Genomic DNA, 20170 nt, shown 5'->3' with positions numbered 1-20170 from the left:
CCTACCCTAACCAAACCAACATAACAACTACCCAGCCATAGATCCTACACAGCAGAATACAACAACACACAACTGGCTGGAGACAGCCGTACCCGGGATCCATGAAGGCCCTCCTTCACAGCGCAACACGTGCCACAGGTACCCGGGATCCATAAAGGCCCTCCTTCACAGTACATATGCTGTCTGTAGCCCACAAGGGATAAACACACCATCACACCTGCCCAACCATAGAACTTGAGCAGCAGGACGCAACAACAATGCTGCCTTTGTGAGCATTTCACTGGGGTTTTCTAGCAGGCACCTTCCTTCATCAGTGTTTTGTTCAATAGTTAAACAGAGTATGATACTACTATACTACTTTTCTAGAAATGTAGAAATGGAAGTCTGTGGCTCTGTTAATATTTGAATCATGTCCTCCATGTTTGAGAATGTATTAATGTTAAAAACCTATCTAATTTGATTCTATCAAATGCATAGAATCAAAGTTCCTTTGACACTTTGGCACATGACACTTTGAAACTAAGGTTAAAGTTCACCTTCCCTGTAAAGCACAGACTCTGGAGGGATTCATGTCCTCTCTGCTACATGGGAACAGGAAGTTATGCCAACAGAGCAGTAAGTCATGAGGACATTGTTGAATTATGCATGTTTATAATACGGGTAGATGAAATCAAGCATTCTGATTGGTTGAAAGGAGGTCACGGGGTGTACTGTATTGAGCCATAATGTACTGTAAAGCTGTTTACATTTACCTGAGCGTTCCATATCAGTGCGCACTCAAAATATACTACCTTAGTTAGAAAAAAAATGGCGGACCAAATTTCCGTAGATCATCGTATTTGTACCTAAAAGTTTTAAGTTTGACTTTTTTTTGCTTAGATTTTTAGAAAGTTACCGAGAAATAGACAATGTACAATGTAAAAACCACATTATTGTAACTGAAAAATACGTCTAAGAGGATTTGCGAGGTGTATGAGCCACCTATCAAAGGTTAGCATGCTACCAGCCGTTAGCGATTAGCAATTCCTCTGTGTTTTTGCAAAGCATCTGCCCCAACTTTCTTTTCCCGACATTTACATTTATCTTGTACACAATCCATCCCCATAAACCGGAGATTTCAAGAGTAGAGATGCCTTTCAATATGCAGTTGCAGGATGGGTGAACGACACCAAGATATGGCATTTGGAGACAAAAACAATATGTATGAGATCACAGGACATGTATCCTGGATCTTATCAAAGCTAACCGTTCCTGAGCAAGCAAGAGTGCCAATATGGGCTAACGAGTTGTAGCCAAATCCCAAAGGGCTAAACAGCTCGCTAGTTATTAGCACTCTAGCTTGCTTAGGAGAGTTTAGCTCTAATAAGACACAGCAATTATTCACGATTGTATCAATTGTATATTTAGGTTTTCTCTGGCGACTGTTGTCCCATCCATCAGCACAACATCTCCCGGGCATTTTAAACGTGTGACCGTAAACAGCTCGCTAGCTACCACTTTAGCTTGCTCAGGAGAACGTGATGTTCCCAATGCTGTTTGTCTGTTGCATAGCAACAGCAACACATTCGGGGACTATTTTCTCTAGAGTCTAGGCTACTGAAATGCGATACACAACGTTTGGTTGCTATTACAACTATTTTGTGCTGAAAGGTAGCTTACTATTTAGTTACTATTTATAATGTTGCTGGCAACCGTATTATAAAAGCAATAAGGTACTCGAGGCAGTACTGTATCGTCAATAATGTACTGTGCAAGGGTTTGCCGGCCCTCCGCTACGCGTCGGGCCTAACAACACCCTTGAACAGTACATTATTGACGATACAGTACTGCCTCTCGTACCTTATTGCTTAATTATAACTGACATCACAGATAATGGAATACCACTTGGCTGATGGTTGAAGAGCATATTTTATCCAGGTGTCAACTTTGCTCCATTAGTATATTCTGTGTTGAAAATATTTTACATTCTTTTTTCCTCCCTGATTACATACCGTTATATTATTTTGACTGTTAATTTTCTCCAAAATAGTTACATGATAATTGTGGTTCCAAATGAAAGGATCTAGATCTGAGTTATCTTTAAGCATGCAATGTTCATTGTACTCAATGTTTTCACTTTAGGAGTTGTGTACCAACAGTAGCCATGAAACTAATGCAAGTGCGCCATCTACTGGCAATATTCAGCTGGTACCTCACCTCATTTCAAATTTCAAACCTGTATTTGAGTGGTTCTCTCTTTCTGGGATGAGTATATTCAAGTGAAAAAGATTCAGGCTTTATCTTGTAAATACATTTTTATTAAATCATTGTTTTAGATACAGGAGGGGTTCCTTAAAATGACAGAATATGAATCTGAGGTCAAAAATGTCTTCATAAAAGTATTTCAAACAAAATGGACAGGTTTGCTATACAATAGTGTTTTACATCCATTTGTGAGCACATGGAAACGTTAGTTTACATTGCAAGAGGGCAAATTTTACTACATTATCTCCAATATGCTGTACAAAGGGCTAGATTACACAGCAGTGAGAAAAAAAATCTTGTCACCTTGCGCTTTCTCTGATTTTACCCAGTCTCTCCCACAAAAAAAAGAGAGTTCTCTGCAAAAAGAAAGGGTTTCAGTAGTCTGGATGCTTCATGGTGTATTTAAACTTTATCGCACCACTGGACAAGTCATGTGTCACTACGAATTGAATGGATATAGCAAGGCCACTGATGAAAGATGGAAACTAAGGCAAACTCTTGGCCTGGTTCAATATTCATAAAGCATCATCTTGAAGTAGGACCGCAAAATCGGGGTTTGGTTCAATCGGTTTCAGGTATAACCCCGTATCTCATATTTTCCGGAGACCGCAAGCTCAACCCAGATCTGCAGTCCCACTCTGTTTGGAGCGCTTTATGAAGAAAAGCCTGATAAAATTCACAAGCACTGTCGTCACATCTATCAATCAAGGAAGATAGATATGCTTGCTGACGAGATTGACATAGCAAACACACACAGGGAAGTCCATTTAAACACAGGCTTGGAGCTGAGCGTGTGTGTAGCACTCACAAAGGAGATACACAATGAAAAAAAAAACTCTGTGTTCTAAGAAATAAATAATCCAGTCAGTTTGACATAAAACCCATTGTCTGCCTCACTATTGAGCTTTGTGAGTGGAGAAGCATGGCACTCAAGAAACTTACAAAAGTGAACAGTGATCTATAATTTTCTGTTGCTTTGGATATTGTAACCACTGTGCCAGCCATTAAGAATTCAGACAATCTGTAAACGGGGGTTAAAATCAAACATGTTACATGGCGACTTTTTATACAATATAACAATCAAATTTCACCATCACCATTGAGCAGCAACCAATATTCTGAAATATATTGAAAGTTTCAAACATGGAGTACATTAAATAGAAAGCCAAGCTTGGTTTCCTTCAAAGAAACAATATGGAAAGCAACCCAAAAAGACCACACTACACAAAAAGACCTCACTGATGTATTCACGTATATATACAGTATATTCAGTGATGTACTTCTACGTCATACATTTTTCCATGCCGATTCCCTCTGCACTCAGACTCCTATGATTGCCCTTTATCCCTCTTTTCTAATGATAGTTTCACTCCAGCTTGTAACCACCTCTCCGCCTTTATACCAGTTTTTATAAGCCTAGTCAAACAGGTTTTTCTCGTCTGATTTTGAAAGGAAAAGCCTTGTAACCTGTGGGTGTGACCTACAAACGCATTGGCCTACTTGCCATTCAAAAAAAGCAAATTTGGAACATTAACATAATTCTGGTGGCATTAGATCTCTGCGTGTTAAACACTACTTTGAGCCCATGTAGGAAAACATTCACTATATTCTTAGAGGAGATGGCAACATGGGGATATCCATGCATGCGGTGTTATCTAAATTACAGACGCAGAACATTTATGTCAGAAAGGCCATACCATACGTTCAAAGTGCTCCTGTAAAAACGGTTTATATATACTTACTTACAAAGGGTCTGTTTACGTATAAAGTGTAGTTGCAGATATACAATTTATTTCCTGACAATCTAATTTCACAAGTATCCTTGGTCAGTCTAAGCCTTGAATTTGCATTTCAAAAGAGAGAAGACGTATGAACCTCCACCAGAAGTACACTGGAACGACCCCAAAGAGTGCTTGGATAAGGTGTGTTTACACCCAGACCTGTGGTTAGAGGACAGTGAGAAACAGCGGGTGCCACAGATGAAGGTTTTCGAAAGGGGAACTGACCAGCTTTTTGTTTGGTTTTTGTTTTGTTTGTTTTGTCTTGATGACTGCGGTGACTTCGATCAGAGACGCAGAGACACGCGGGCCTGGCATTTAGGTCTTCTTCTTCAGCTCCTCAAAGCGGCGGGTCAGGTCATCGAAGTCGATGTCGTCTGAGGCGGCGGTGTGCCCGCCAAGGGAGCCGGCTGGGAGCGTGTCAGGGACAGAGGGCAGCTCCGGGAGGGCATTGTTGTCGTAGATCTGAGCAGAGGCGCTCGGGCCTGCAGAAAGGTCAGGAGAAATGGGGAAATAATGACAGACCAGTTACATAACCTTTTCATAGGAGGCCTACAGTGCCCAACAAATACACCAGCAAAGATGATAGAATCACACAAAGAGTAATAATAAAGTCAACACGTAATTTTTATTTGTAATTCAGCCTGATCTGTTTTATAAGACAAAACCAAATATTTGTGCACACTACACAAGTGTGTATTCTAGAGATCAACTGGGAAAAAATACAGCCCAAAATCACAATATTTGTAGCTGTCAAATTAAGATGTTGTATGATGGTACTACAAAGGATACCAGTTTGACATCACCAGTTGAAACAGATGCTGTGATGAGACTTTTTGCAAATCTTCACTAAAGAGAAGTATGGCAGCTCATGTACTGCGTTTACATTGAATCATAGTGCCTACCACAATAACCTGTGGTTTGTAGCACCATTAGGGCTGCAACAATAGCCTCCATACTGCAGTAGTAAGAGGTGTGTCTGCGGTGTTGAGCCTGTCACTGCCATTACCATCATAACAGCTCTTTCCTCCTTATCTGAGAGTGCTGCCATCCTCATGTAGCTTGTGGATTGGTCTGTGGTCTTGTCTACACGTATCTGGTTAACTCAATTTTTTCCCCTATCTGATTTAAAAAGGATGACGTCCACAGCACACACAATTTTTTTTTTCTCTCCACAGGGACACGACAAAACAATTCTAAAAAAACACCCCGACCTCGTTACTGAGCATACACACATAACATTTAGCAAGCCCATCACGCCATCGTAACCTTCTGGTCGACTGACCATCAATTGCTTGGAAAACTACATTTCTACACCACTGCAGCCCTAACCACCATTAGTTAATTCAGTTATAAAACCAGAAAATGATTTAAATACACTGACCTGAAGCCTGGGATGGATCATAGGGTTTGATAGAGAATTCATCAATCTTAAGAGAAACACATACAGGTAAGCACAGGAATGTATAGGTGTTCTTAATCTTATACTCAAATTACCATATGAGAAATACACACAAGACAGATGAGTTAGTGAGGTGGACAGGCAGAGCAGCCTGTTAGGCAAAGTCAGGAGTGAAGGTGAAAAAGTGGATGTTCTTCTCACAGGCTAACTAAGGCTTGCAGTGTCAAGCCAATTGTTTATCAATGGTCTGCCAATGAGAAGAGTGGTTAGTTGGTAGTGTTCGTCTATAACTAAAGGGTGAGTACAGGATAAAAAAAAAGTAATACTACCATCCTGTCATGTTTTTGCTACAGCCGCACACTAACCCAGCAGTATGCACTCTAAAGTTGTACTTTCTGTATCTATGCTATTAGTCATTGCATGGCAACTACCCAAGTACTTCTTCCACCAAGAGAAAAGCAGATTCCAAAAGCATTCACTGAGATGTAGGATTGAATAGAATTGATGGCCAAAAGTAAGAAATCAAGGTTTCCGGGAGCATGAACTGGTCTTCCCTGAGAGTTGAAATGGTGGTCTCCATCTGGTGGGTGGACTGGGGAGGGTTGGGGAACTCGTTCACTTACAGACTCGTAGGTGGGGGGGCAGCTGGGCAGCTGGGGGGGCTGCCCCCCTCTCCCTGGTGGCTGGAAGTTGCTAAAGCCATCATAAGCACCAACAGGACCATTGAAGGCATCCTATGGGAGAAGATGGAAATATAAGAACTCCCAAATACAACAAACGTCAGTTTGTATTAGGTGGTGTGTGCAACATGGCATCACAAACAAACAAGCAAATCTTACAGCTCCTTTGGGAGGTGGGTAGTTGAACGCGCTGGGCATGGGCATGGGCATTGGCATTGGCATTGGCATGGGCATAGCAGCGGAGGGCACTGTAAATCCGCCACCACCTCCTCCTCCTCCTCCTCCGCCACCCGAGCCAGGCTTTTTGAAATCACTGTCAACGTCAATAAGGTCAGCCTCCTCCCCCGGGGTCACCTCCGGCTACATGGAAGTGGATAGTAGGAAGACAGAAGATAAACAAGCAGCTCAAAGTTTTTTGAAAAACTGCATTTTTACCGTGCCATATAAATCTTAAAAAAGGTCAATGTATTAGTGATATCTAAAGAGGAACTGGTGGATTTGAGAAAATAAATCTTAGCAAAACGGCAACCCAACCCTTCCACTGAATATAATGAGAAGAAGCTGGTCCTCACCCTGACCATGGCATCAGGCTCATAAGGGACATTGTAGTTCTTGGCAATCTCTATGAGGTAGCGCTCCACAAGGATCTTTGGTGGGGCCTCGACACTCAGTTTGTGCATGAGCTTCAGAAGAAAATCAAGAGAAGAGATACTGAGCGTTCATTTGACCACCACCACAGACATAAAAAAAATAAATAAAAAAAAACATAATACCAAGCCTAGTTCTCTTACCCGGTCATTGACTGTCCCAATCTGATTTGTTCTGCAGAGTTTACCATACTCTTTGCTGTATTTCGCACATAGCTGGTCAGACACCTGAATTATAAAAGAATGTACCATTTGAATAGCACCATAAACATATCTTACATTTAGAAAGTATTACACATAATCACTTTTACTATACTTTGTATTAAAGTCCATCTGAATAATTACAACTGTTGTCTGTACTCACAATTTTGAGCTCTGAGACTTCAGACTGCAGTCGAGGAGCGGCCCAGATGAGTGTGGATACGGCCTCCTGAAGGCCTGGGTCCAGCTCTCTGAGGTGGGAGAGATTGACCGAATCAAACCCTGATTTTTCATACCAGACTACCATACACACAGGTCAGGAAATACTCATGGATTATCTGCTCAGGCCAACTTACTTCATTGACTGAATGAGGCCAAAGCGGGCTAACAGTAGGTCACAGTACAGCTCCAAGATCTCCATAGCCTCCACCAGGTAGTCCTCTCTGATTATGTGCTCGACACGGATTCGGGCTCGCTCATCTTTGCCTGAAGACAAGTAGTCTGCAATCTCTTTCCGAGCTTTCTGGGCCAATTCGGCTGTGGAGGATATTTCAAATGTATGAATGAGGATACTCAACACGGCCACAAATAAGCACTGTATTCAATCAATAAATTACATGGCGTGACAGTGTAACTCACTTTTCTTTTTCTCCAGAAGTTTAAGGCGGTTAATGACGAGTCGGAGATTTACTCGAAGTCTCTCCGCTTTGAATCCACCCCCAAGCATGATGGATTGTGTGTCGTCTTTGTCTAAGAACAAACATCGGAAACATAATCAAAGTGTTTTAAAGTATACGAGAAAAAGGTAACAATAACATCATGCGCTTAACAGGCAATTCCAAGTCATGACACAGACATAAAAAACAGGCCAAACAGGATAACGTCACGTAATACCGCTTCACGTCAAAATGTCCTGCTGCCTCTTGATGGCCACCTGACTTCTACACCTTCAGTTTTAACGAACACTAATTACAGTCAGGAGACCCAAAGCACATAGCAGAGCTTCACACAACTTAAACTAGTGAATGTTTCGGTCACTTCCGTGGTCAGCATGGGGGATCCCCTAGCTGGCTAACTAGCTGGACTGTGTACGGTAGTGTGTGCCACCTGACGTTAACTATCCATTTCAAAATCCACGCCACCACCACTAGTATAAATTATGTTTTAACTTTGATTCGCGCTTCATCGACATAACTTTAGCTCAGTTGCACCAGTTACAATTTGAACGCTGTCTCCCTGCTAGCTTTGCTTAGCTATTCTTATCCATAGCAGTCAACTAGCTATCCAGATTGCTAATAATTTTCAAAGCTATCAGGAATTGTAACAATACAACAAACTAGCTAATCATATAGCTTTGGTAACAGTTAATGAACTAAGGAAGTTCCTACAATAACATAAACATGACGACGTTGATGATTTGCTTAATCATACCAAGCTATCAAATGTTAACTACCCGGAAGAGAATAACGTTACGATACATTAGATTATTCAGGCGGATAGCTATCTGCTGTGACGCTATCACCAAATCATACCGAGATTAAAAACACAAATAAACAAGTGCCACATGTCAAAATTGGTTGACATGTTTAAGTTACCTTTGTGTTTAGGTTTAGAAGTAGGCAAAGACACAGCTTCCTCTCAGGCTAAAATGATAACAACTGTTCAACTTCCGCGAAACGCAATGCCTTACGCATCACGTTTTGTGTGACGCATAAATTCCACAACGTTTACGCGCGTGACACAAGTAGCATACAAATCAGTATGGTAAGGGATTCTAATGCTTAAAAAATACATACAATATTTCTGCTAAGGAATAAAAACCATCACGAAAAATGTAATCGTTTTCGTGATTATAATGGTAATTTGACTGGTTGTAATGGACACTGTACTGGACTCTGGTCCTGGATACAATTAACGCTTTCCATGGAAACCTATACAAATATCTAATGCAACCTATACAAACCATTACATTATCATGGAATTTCTCTCAAAACACACACTGTGATGAAGACCATTAGCTGATGAAACAGCTGGTGGATTGTTCAACATCTTATTTTGTCCAAATGCCTTTGGCCATTTCACAATCTGTCATGCAATGGTAAATTAGGGAGATGTTAAACATAATTTTGTATTAGGCTGTGGGTGAACAGTCCTAATAATAATTTCAAGGCCTTCGCTGCCTATTTGTGTTGTGGTTGTCTGTTCTTGCTCATTTTTGCACCTGTTACTATTGCCTGAAACCATGGAGGTACGAGACCTGGAGAGAGTGCACATCAAGTTCCGCATCCATTCATTTTAATGGGTAATGCTAGCTTCTTCAGCCCAGTAAGTACAAAAATAGCCAGAGACATCTTGTTTCATGGTGCTCAGTTTTGGCTTTTGCAAACAACTCTAGGCCGATGACCACAGTAACCAAAAGCTAAATTGATTGGCCACACATGCATTATTGAATGCAGCCTAAGCTAAACAAACCTTTTGTCACCAGAACAGTTGATTCTAACAGGCTGAAGGTTACCCTCTAAGCTCGACCCTCTGGCTGAACCAGTTCTGACACTGGGTGAGAACACAGTGGTGGTACAAAGTGTACTGTCTGGGTCACACAGGCCTGCAGGCTGAATTACATCAATGGCCTAAATTCCACCAACAGATGGAGACATAGTCATTATTGGAGAAAACATTAAGCATATTCAAGTCAAGCTGTTTTTATAAAGCACATCATTGATACATCAGATGCATCATTGATCATTGATAGTCACTGTGCTGAAACAATTTGGGAGGAATGCTGCTTGTGAACCAGGATTGAATGATGTGTATATGTGACAGTGGTTGGCTGTCAAGAACTCACCAGTCGAAACCGTAAAAGCATATTTTTGTAAAAAGCGGCATCCAAATAAAACACACCAGTCTTGCAGTGTTCTTTCCAAATTCCATAGAGGCAGGCAGCTATTATATATTACTATATTATATCCTTCTATCAGGATAGTAGATTGTCATAGGACTGAGTCATTCCTCTTTTTTTCTCACACATTCACAGATCCTGGACCACACCAGACAGGATATGTTTTCTCAAACAAGACTCATATGGCTGGTGGAATAGGCTATACGTTCAACAAAAGCTGCTTTCTCCAGAGAATTTCAGACCAATCTAGCCAACTTCTTTTGCAAACAAGACATGTAATCAATCCAATTGCTCACAGAATTGGCAAGTAGATTTAAATCAAGAATCTAATCTGTGAAACTGCTTTTCAGACTACACACAACATCTCACTCATATTTTAAATATTTTAGAAACGAATGCTTTATTTGTCAAAACATTCTTCATATCCATTTCTTGAACTTAATCTGAGGTTGCATGACTTAAAATTTAGATTGAGTTAAAAACCACCATCAACTCTTCAGCGTCTTCCATTTACATTTGTTGGTGGGGAAGATTGGAAGGGGGTGAAAGCACTGTTGATTTCCATTTCTCTTTCAATAATGGGACAAAATATGTATTGTTGCATCCCTCTCCATCCCTCTCATTGAGGCCTGCTCTCCTTCTCACCACCTTTCTCCTTATTCTCCTCGTGTCGATCCGATCTTGTTTCAGTGGAGAATGAGCTGCACAAAATGTGTTGGATTCATACAATATTAACAGAACACTTGAGGAAACCCAGTTAAGACAATGCCATCCACACCCTTGATTAGACTTTGAAAGTGATTAAAGACTGACAGCACCCTTGACCTGGGATGCCAATACTGATAGATTAAATTACAACTCGCAGGCCTGGGAAATAGAGAATGACATAATTGTTCTACAAACATTGTTTGATGGGTGGCATATATTTTTCACGATAAAGGAAGGGAAACCTATTAAATTATAAGTGAGTCATGAATTCAATTTTTACCCACTAAGGTAATTTCTCTTTTCAGACAAGCAGTCCAAACAGTTCATCATCTCTTATACACAATGATGGTGTACTGATTATTATTCACTTTAGTAACTGTTTGGGCATTCAATTACATCCTATAATGATTCTCACAGTTATACATCTCATCCTTTGACCTTTCCTGCCACCATGTAAGGTAGAAGAATGGAAATGTGTTTTGTAATTTTAGTTGATGGGTATCTTTTATCCTCACAATGACTTTCTGTGGCTTTGTTCTTGAAACCAGAGAGGACTGGGGGGCGGGCAAAGGATGGCCTAGAAGAGAGGTGTAAGCAAAGCACTCTAGCTGAGAACATTCTCAAGTTTTCTGATGTGTGGCTGCCACATCCCATTACAGGTAACCCAAGACGTGTAAAAATAGGCCAGAGGATGTCAAGTAGGTTTTAACATGAAAAACAGCCATTAAAAAGTGATAGGCTCCAGCTCCCATTGAATGTTCAAGAACATGTTTGCTTCACAATAAACAGTGGCCAGAACTTTTTCACAGTTTTCTGAAATGATCTATGCCTAATCTATCAAGTAATCTATGCCTACGCCGTTACCTTTTAAAAATGTGGATTGGAGGGAACTGGAGGAAAACCAGCACTCATCATCACCTACAGCAAACTGGGCTTGTTAAAGAATGAAGTACACACTGTCAGTTGAGATTCATGGATGCTATTTTAAACATGAAAATAGAGCCCATCCAGCAATGGTGACTTGAAAGACTGGTTACTTCCCAGGACCAAGCTGTTCAGATATCATCATCCGTCTGGGAGATTACTCGTAATCCCTGGCTGACATGCATCAGGCACAGGATCAGGAGTGAAGTGATTACCATTCAACTATTACAGAACGTAGTATGCATCTGTTGCCATTGTACAACACTTCAGTACACTTGTGACACATGTGGCACAAGGATGCATAGTCAAATAGGCACACTGTCATTACAAACTGTATTAATGTTTGATCACTAAAAGCACAGTGATTTCATTTTTTTTTTTTTTAACGTTTTGATATTGTTACAAATTCACTTCAGAATTATCTGGAATATGAAGATGTATGGTGATTGTGCCATAAATAAATTCCCTGATAAAGGACAATTTTGTCATGTAACTTTAGGCTATACCAACGATTCATATTTAAATGCAGTACAATATTTGTGCATAATCTTACTGATCACACTCTGTGTCTCTATGTGTCTCTCTGTTTTATCACTGTTACGCGCGCACGCATACACACCACACAATCACACACACACACACACACACACACACATAACCCTCCAGATGACACAGTTGTGGGTTTTTGGAGGACACCGGTGTTGGATAATCGGTTTTATCCCTGGCCATTCGGAATGCGCGGATGTGTTCCTCTCTCTGAACCCGGGCAGGGAGAACCAATAACTTAGTGGATGTTGATGAGAGAGGCAGATTAGTTTTGACCACCATGTAGACTACGTTGCACAGTTTCATAAAATAGAACAACAGGTAAAAATACGGTACGTGCGTTAACCTGCGTCCTCCATCGAAACTGGAGGAGTGTTTCCCAAAAGCATTCAGGTAAGTCACGCATCTCTTGATTCAGGATTACCTTGCATCTCCCGACTATGAGATGTTGCTCATCTCCAAGGGATATTCATCTGTGATTTACTTAATAGGTACTTCTGAACGGTTTTAGCTATGATTAACAGCGTCTGACCCGTAAGTACTGAAATATCCATAACAAAATCGTTTCTATCTCTGCTCATTTGGTTTCACCCAGATTGAATTTATGTAGATGTATTGAGAAAATATCCTGTTAATTGGTCTCACAGTCCGACATTTTAAGGACAAAAGTTAAGCCATTATTCTATGTACATTGTAATATGGCAGAGATATCTTGGTCACGACAACCAGTTTGTTCAGTGTTATACTTTACTTTGCACACGTAGAAACTTAATATTTAAGGATGCAACAACTTCACTTTTGCACAAAATAGAAAATCTGTTTTCAAAAGAGACAAATGACGCTAAGAGTCTGACAAATTCTTGAATATCTTCAAGAAGAGTGCTTTTTAAAATCTAAAACTAGCAAGCTAAATAGCTAACAAACAACGAGGTGGCATGTAGTACACTAAACAAAAAGCTTGCTAACTGTTGACATTGAAAGCCTTTAACATGGTGTTTCCCACCCCGGAACAGAAAGCTACAGTTTAGTGGGGACGACAATTTGTCAATTTATCAGTTCTTCACATGACCACATAGCCTACCCACAAAATGAAACTGAGGATGTGACAAACACTATTTACCAACAAACACAGCCCTACATAATAGGCTATAGGTATATCATTTAGTGGGGTAGTGATGTCATAGAGAAAATACTGGGCTGCCTCTGTTGTTGCTGTGTTCAAGTCATTGGTTCATGTGTCTTATTTAATTTTATGGTGCAATATGTACTTGTGGTTAAAACCTGAAATGTGAAATATATAAATCAGTTGCAGTTCTGCAGCTAAACGGTATGATTTTTTCTGCGTGCTATTCTATTCTGTTTCACATGGTTTTTTTTATAATGAATTTATATATTTATAGTGTTAAAGCTGTATTTTCATCATGGCATCAGAATAAGATAATCATTGTGTGTGTAGAACCATTTTTGTTTTAAAAAAAAGCAAAAAGTGCATATTGCACCTTGGGTTGAAAGACCATTGTGTCACATAATGATCTGAGTGATATAATTACTGTAATTGCATAATAATCATAATCACCTGAGTTATAGGGGGAAGGAGGTTTAGTTCTTGGCGATTGTGTTTGTTGTTTTCTGTGTCTATTATGATATGTTTTTGTTTTGCTACAATGATTTTTATGTTTTTATTTAATGTTTTTAAGTTGTAGGCGAATGCATGTATTGGCACACGTGTTCAGATGGTCCCCTGCCTCTCTGTGGTAAAAACTTCCTTAGTTAACATACTGCTGCAGAAATATCACAAAAATATCAAGGTACGTCTGTTATTGTATCTTTCAACATAAGACTTTCAGTGATGTCGGTCTGTGCTGCATTTGTGGTGTGTATTTGCATTCATTTTATGGCAAAACGTGTCAGTATTTTTTAGCCACAACTTAAAAATAGTTATTAAAGGGTTCTTTTAGGTTCTACACAATTGAATCCTCATAGGATCAATCTTTTTTTCTTTACTAAGCCTTCACTTACCCTCTTGGTTAATGTCTCTGTGCACACCCACACCTGATTGTGTTAGTGCTCTGATATACTGTATCTTTCATTTCACAATGATGCTGTGTCTATATGATAAATATGGCTTTTGGTAAGAAGAATCTGTAAAATGTTAGTGTTAATACTTTAATCCTGTCTTGGTCTCCTAGTCCAGCATAGATCTCATCTGACTGAGAACACAGACGCAGTCATTCCACCACCAGCACCATGCCCATTATCAGCAATGCCAACCGTGACTTCAGCAACCTCTCAGTCAGCACAGACAACAGCAGCCTCGACCGCTTCTTCACTGAGATCCCAGAGACAGAGGCCATCAAAGGGGTCTACTACAAGCGGGCCCAGTTCCTCCGAGAGCCTGAGGCCTTGGGCAAGGTAGACCATGCCCAGCTGGCCCTCATCAACGTGGGGGGCGACCGCTACACCTTCCCCTGGAGCACGCTGGAGGAGTTCCCCCTGACACGCTTGGGCCAGCTGCGCTTCTGCCGCAGCCACAATGACATCTGCCGCCTGTGCGACGACTACGATGAGGTGCGGCACGAGTACTTCTTCGACCGCAGCTCGGCGGCGTTCCGCGTCATCCTCAACTTCCTGGCGGCGGGGAAGCTGCGGCTGCTGCGCGAGGCCTGCGCTGTGTCACTCTGGGACGAGCTCAACTACTGGGGTGTGGACACGTGCCACATGGAGCGCTGCTGCCGGCGCAGCATGATGGCCCACGTGGAGGAGGTGGCCGAGAGAAAGCGACGGGACGAGGAGCTGCGGCAGCGCAGGCTGGCCCTGCTGCAGCGCCCCCTGCAGGAGGAGAGGGGCTGCCGGAGGGTGATGAGCATGCTGAGGGACATGGTGGAAAACCCAGAGTCGGGCTGGCTGGGTAAAGCCTTCGCCGTCTTGTCAGTGGTGATGATTGCTGTGACAGTCATCAGCCTGTGCATAACCTCCATGCCAGACCTCAGAGAGGAGGAGAGAAGGGTGAGGGAAGCAGGAGTTTATTCATCACACTGCTCAGGCTCAAATACGTGTCAGTGATATTCAGAAAGTCAAGGTCTTTTGCCGTATGCTACTACAGCTATTTGGACTTGCCAACACTGTACAATTCACACGCTAATTTAAATGATACTTGAAATCATGTAGTGTGCTTGACTTGAACAAAAACAAAGCTGTGCACTCATCAACACTTGCGACACTGATAGAAAAGAGAGAAGAGAGAGAACATTCATTAAGATGCACATTTTAGTCATAACAGGCTGTACTGTATGCTGTTCATGTCCTTGATGTTTTCAATATCACCCTGTTTTTCTTTCTCTTGCATAGGGTGAGTGTTCTCAGAAGTGTCAGCTCATGTTTATAATAGAGACCATCTGTGTGGTCTGGTTCTCTCTGGAGTTTGTGCTCCGCTTCATCCAAGCACGCAGCAAGCTGGCCTTTGCCCGCGGGCCACTCAACATAATCGACGTTGTGGCCATCCTTCCGTACTACATCTCTCTGATGGTCGACGACAACGACACATTGGAGGACGAACCCACGAGTGGTGGCAGCAGCGGCCGAGGTTATCTGGACAAGCTGAGCCTCATCCTGCGCATGCTGCGCGCCCTGCGCATCCTCTATGTGATGCGGCTGGCGCGCCACTCCCTGGGCCTGCAGACGCTGGGCCTGACCATACAGCGTAGCATGCGCGAGTTCGGCCTGCTGCTGCTCTTTCTGTGCGTGGCCGTGGTATTCTTCTCGCCGCTGGTGCACCTGGCCGAAAGTGAGCTGGGCTCAGCGCCCACCACTTCCACGGCCGGCATGGGCGCCCAGGGCTTCACCAGCATCCCCGCCGCCTACTGGTGGGCCATCATCTCCATGACAACCGTGGGCTACGGCGACATGGTGCCCAACAGCCTCCCCGGCCAGGTGGTGGCGTTCAGCAGCATCCTCAGCGGCATCCTCATCATGGCCTTCCCGGCCACCTCCATCTTCCACCGCTTCTCCCGCTCCTACCAGGAGCTCAAGCTGGAGCATGAGATGATATACAAGGCAGAGCTGAAGGAGGAGCGCATCGCCACTCTGGCAGCCTTAGCCTCTGAAGGCATGCAGGGAGCGGAAGGGAGATTCCAAGCCCCTCCATTCCCAGACTGGGAGGATGAAGACAATGCTGTGGGCCACTGGGAGAATGGGAAGGCCCCACTCGACTATCAGCCACTCCCATCAGGCCACTAAAACTGTCATTCTCACTTTTTAAAGACTCTAGTATACCTGGCCATGTCTGACCATGTGATTTTATATACAGTACATATGGCTTGTAGTTTCATGGACATTTGCTCAATCAACAAAACTGACTTTGAAACTTTTCCTGAGCATTGATCTTACCCTTTTCACCCATATAGTCCTGCTTAAGGTCTTTGAGTGCAGAAACACTGTAATAATGTTGACAGCATATATATTCCTACTTTAGTATTGTTTGGCATTTGCAGTATGCAAAGTCCATTATTACTTCCACTGCATTACTTTCTAACACTTACATGCAGATTTTTTTTTTAATATTACACCTTGCATTTTTTGACTACTTGTGTGGTTAAGATTTCCGAATATGTTTTCAGAATATGATGTAATATTATATTAAGGAAAAAATCATAATAGCCTTGAAGGTGGCAAGAAGCGCAAACCAAACAGGTAAAAGAGCTAGAGGGTATTCCCTAGCTTGTGGATGGTCTCATTGGTTCCTCAGTCATTTAAAACAGCACAGTGTTTTTTTTAGATATTACATCATCACTGATTTGAACTGTTGCATAAAGACAACAATGCGTCTTGCTGCTTTGAAAACTTCAACACTGAATAAATGAATAGATGATCGTGGTTATGAGTAAGCCATGCAACACGGTCAGAGTTCCAAAGAGGCCAGTCCTTCAGACACTCCAAATTAAAGAGCAGTGTGGAAAAGCTGAAATGTATTATATTGATACAGCTCTCTTTCCACTTCACTTGTCGGACTGTGCTATGGTAACGTGGAAAGATGCAGAACCCTAAAGGCACTTTTCCCCTCAGGGGCCTGTTCTATGGCAACTGAATGTGGAGCAGAAAGGGTCTCAAGTGCATCTGCACAGGAGCATGTTTTGTGAAATAAATGTTTAGTGGGACACTTCTATGAAATGTGCTTTATGTGTGTGTTTTAACTGTTTTGAAGATACAGTCTGTGATTCGGGTTCAGTTTCACAAGAGTTTATTGATATTTCAGCTCATCTGCCAATCAAACTACACCCCTCCCTTGCGTGCTCCAGAAGTACCGTGTTGATTGGCTGGGATTGCTTATGGATCGATCCTAATCACTATGTTTGTTTCCCAATGACAGAGCCAGAACTGTGTACAAACACAAGACTCAGTTTGAGCTCAAACACTGTATGCACAGCTAGAGGACCAAATGGAGCCATTTGCTAAATTTGACAAAAATTGTATCGGATTAGAATTGCGGACTGTACCTTTCATTAATATTCTGATCTTCAGTGATCACTCTAGGATGACACACTTTGGAAACATTGCAGTTGTTGAGATAACATGCTGAGACAGCCAGTTTACCTTCTTTTACTTTTCATTTTTGGAGGAGGATGCCCTTGATTTTCCTGAGATCTCTCACAAGCAGCTCCGTGAACCATGGATAGAGTGACGCAACAAAGTGGGGGACAGAGAGTGCAGATATTTCTTTTGCTTTTCTTACTGTAGAATTAGTGGTCAGCAAAGGTGTAATAATAATTATATTACCCTACTCACAGAACTGACAGGTGAAAACAGTCATTCATAATCATTTCACCTCAGGGCTTGTAATAAAGAATGCCAGGCTTTCTTTTTTTTCTACCTGTCGAGGCTTACCCTGTGCCTCTGGGTTGGGCCATAGATTTTCCATGGACATCAGCATTATGCCAACCAAAGTGGCCAAGCGTGTCAAAGCTGTGCACATAGAGGATGTTTACCTGGGTTTGCACACGGGACATTACAGATACTGCCAGCTGAACCTCCATTTCCCTGATATTAACTCTGTCCCCTATGGCCGCTATCGCTATGTCAACCAGAGCACAACAACCAAGTTTTGGTGCAGGTGTGCTGCCGGAAGGAACTAAGTAAGTAGACTAAACAGGAATAGAGAAATGGAATCATGGCTAGCTTGCCACAGCAAAGAGGATTAAGAAAAACTGCAGACTAAATACAGATGGATGTGAAATGAGTGAAAATGAAGGCACAGGGTACAGTAGATTAAGTGATAACTTTATTCAAAATCATGGTTACATTGTCATTAATCCTTTCATGATGTCATCATGCACATTTTGCACACTCATTTGATCAAGAAAGGATCTCGAAGGCTAACCATAGACTTACGCTTGTGTACAGCATAATACTCCACTCTAACCTATTAATACCATTTAGTAAATGTGCACTTAATGACAGAATTTTATGTCAGAATTATGAGTCTACATTTTTGTCCCCATATAACACAAGTGAGGTTTTTAAAAGAGTGTTAAAGAAAAAGTGAGTCAATAGGTGGACATTTTAAAGTGGCTTGGGGATGCACTGGTATAACATTTCTAGGGCACCATTGTTGAAATATTACAGAAATAATTTTTTAATGATTTAACACTTTTAACACTGGAATCACTTTCCAGCCAATTGTATGTTACTTCAAAATTATAATAGTAATGCCAGTATGTTCTTCCAGCGTTTAAATGACAAGTGACATAGCTGTGCATTACATTATAATAAATTATTATTAACTGGTGGTAAAAATGTACGGTAATAGTTCAATAATATTTCAGTGTTCCTGGTATTTCCAAACATGTAACAAATAATATCAGTTTGTGCTTTTACAATATCACTGACTGCAAGTGAAAATGTAGCAAGTTAGAGGTATTTGCATAATTATTTCTAAAATACTAGTGTGGCTTTCAGATTGTAAACTAATGCTATTTCCAAATCCATGGGAATTAACAGCCTTTTAAAAATGATTGTTTGGGTTGTCTTTGTTGCTATGAGACAACCCAACTGCCATCAAATCAGATGTTTGTGGCTCGTACAGTAGGTGGAGTCATTGAGTAACATTACATCAGAACATAGCTTATCAGAGTGGGTGGATTCTGATGGATATTTAACTCACGGTAGCTCATTCGCCGTAGGTTTTCCAGGCAATATTGTAAAGCATTGCCACAGCTCAAGAGGTGTTTTACAGTGAGGACTGTTTCACTCTCTTACAGGTCTTACCCAAATACAGGTTTTTAGAGAACATCCGTTGTTGGCTGCACCTTTAAGTATAATTGGACACGTCACAATTCAAATTTGTCTAGTAAAAAAACAAAAAAGAAACAAATACACAGCATTGTTGCTATACTCTGAATTTGCATAGAATGCAAACAACATTCACTTTGGTGCCATGACTGCAACAAATAATGTGAGGGTAAATAAAAAAATAACAAAAAATACAATACTGACCCTAAATCTCTACAGAACAGAAATGTCCTCTATACAGTAATATAAGTTGACTAAGCACATACTATACAATGGATAGTAGTTGGATAGAAAATTAGTTAAGCTCTTGAATACAAGAATACCAGAGACTGATGAAAGAATTCCATTCATCACTTGGAACTGAGTAACTATCGAGGAACAACACAAGTGCATGCCACAGGAACATGCACATAGCCTACTTCAAAATAGTATCTCCTCGGCTTTGATGGACAAGGCATTCTTTTCAACACCATCTTAGTTTGGAACACTTGAACCGAATTGAAGCCTTTGTCCTCCAATCCATTGATGATACATCCCTCAAACTTGCAGTCAGCAACATATATATTAGGCGGAAATCTGTCTTTGTCATGATGGACTCTGGGAAGGAAATGAATGCATCTGATTAAGCTTATAAGACCAGGAAGTCATCTGTTAATAAATTTGAGGTGTAATTCTTACCTGTATTGCCAGGGGGAGACAGAGCGATTGGCGAAGTCAGAGCGAGGGTGTTTTGAATAAGGAGAGGCCGATTCACGGAGCCAACCTCCCATCAGTTTATCTGCTTTTCTTGAGCTCAAACATTTCATCTTTGAACTGGATATCTTCATCAAATGCAGAAGAGCAAGAAGCAACACAAA

At 41.5% G+C, this 20170-nt stretch overlaps 2 protein-coding genes across 5 annotated transcripts; one reads left to right on the top strand and one right to left on the bottom strand.

Annotated features, from left to right (window-relative positions):
• Window positions 1-2275: 2275 nt before the first annotated feature.
• On the bottom strand, window positions 2276-8638 carry ist1 (IST1 factor associated with ESCRT-III). Of its 3 annotated transcripts, none has more exons than XM_012819253.2 (10): window positions 8548-8638; window positions 7592-7702; window positions 7309-7489; window positions 7116-7203; window positions 6896-6979; window positions 6677-6787; window positions 6264-6464; window positions 6048-6158; window positions 5407-5452; window positions 2276-4507 (listed from the first exon to the last, which is right to left on the bottom strand). In XM_012819253.2, exons 2-10 carry the CDS (start codon window positions 7677-7679, stop codon window positions 4341-4343), a joined length of 1077 nt encoding a protein of 358 aa, XP_012674707.2. In that variant the 5' UTR covers window positions 7680-7702; window positions 8548-8638; the 3' UTR covers window positions 2276-4340. The 3 variants fall into 3 exon arrangements, with proteins under 3 accessions (XP_012674707.2, XP_012674709.2, XP_031425131.1); XM_012819255.2 differs by having other exon boundaries at window positions 5407-5413; XM_031569271.2 differs by lacking the exon at window positions 8548-8638 and adding an exon at window positions 7847-8267.
• Window positions 8639-11694: 3056 nt separating this feature from the next.
• Window positions 11695-17195, top strand: LOC105892887 (potassium voltage-gated channel subfamily G member 4). Of its 2 annotated transcripts, XM_031569269.2 has the most exons (4): window positions 11695-12422; window positions 13727-13837; window positions 14219-15035; window positions 15378-17195. In XM_031569269.2, exons 3-4 carry the CDS (start codon window positions 14277-14279, stop codon window positions 16263-16265), a joined length of 1647 nt encoding a protein of 548 aa, XP_031425129.1. In that variant the 5' UTR covers window positions 11695-12422; window positions 13727-13837; window positions 14219-14276; the 3' UTR covers window positions 16266-17195. The 2 variants fall into 2 exon arrangements, with proteins under 2 accessions (XP_031425129.1, XP_012674658.1); XM_012819204.2 differs by lacking the exon at window positions 11695-12422 and having other exon boundaries at window positions 12435-13837.
• The last annotated feature ends 2975 nt before the right edge of the window (window positions 17196-20170 follow it).

The sequence above is a fragment of the Clupea harengus genome, chromosome 6, assembly GCF_900700415.2.
Source record: "Clupea harengus chromosome 6, Ch_v2.0.2, whole genome shotgun sequence".
NCBI classification, from domain to species: Eukaryota; Metazoa; Chordata; class Actinopteri; order Clupeiformes; family Clupeidae; genus Clupea; species Clupea harengus.
Note: the sequence above shows the minus strand (reverse complement) of the source record. Positions and strands in the feature narration are given on the sequence as shown.

Coding starts and splice junctions, on each gene's coding strand:
- ist1 (XM_012819253.2), bottom strand. CDS start 7,679: ATGCTTGGGGGTGGATTCAAAGCGGAGAGACTTCGAGTAAATCTCCGA. Junction 7,204..7,308: donor GGCCTCATTCAGTCAATGAA/GTAAGTTGGCCT, acceptor CTCCCACCTCAG/AGAGCTGGACCCAGGCCTTC. Junction 6,788..6,895: donor TTGGGACAGTCAATGACCGG/GTAAGAGAACTA, acceptor TTTCTTCTGAAG/CTCATGCACAAACTGAGTGT.
- LOC105892887 (XM_031569269.2), top strand. CDS start 14,277: ATGCCCATTATCAGCAATGCCAACCGTGACTTCAGCAACCTCTCAGTC. Junction 15,036..15,377: donor TCAGAGAGGAGGAGAGAAGG/GTGAGGGAAGCA, acceptor TCTCTTGCATAG/GGTGAGTGTTCTCAGAAGTG.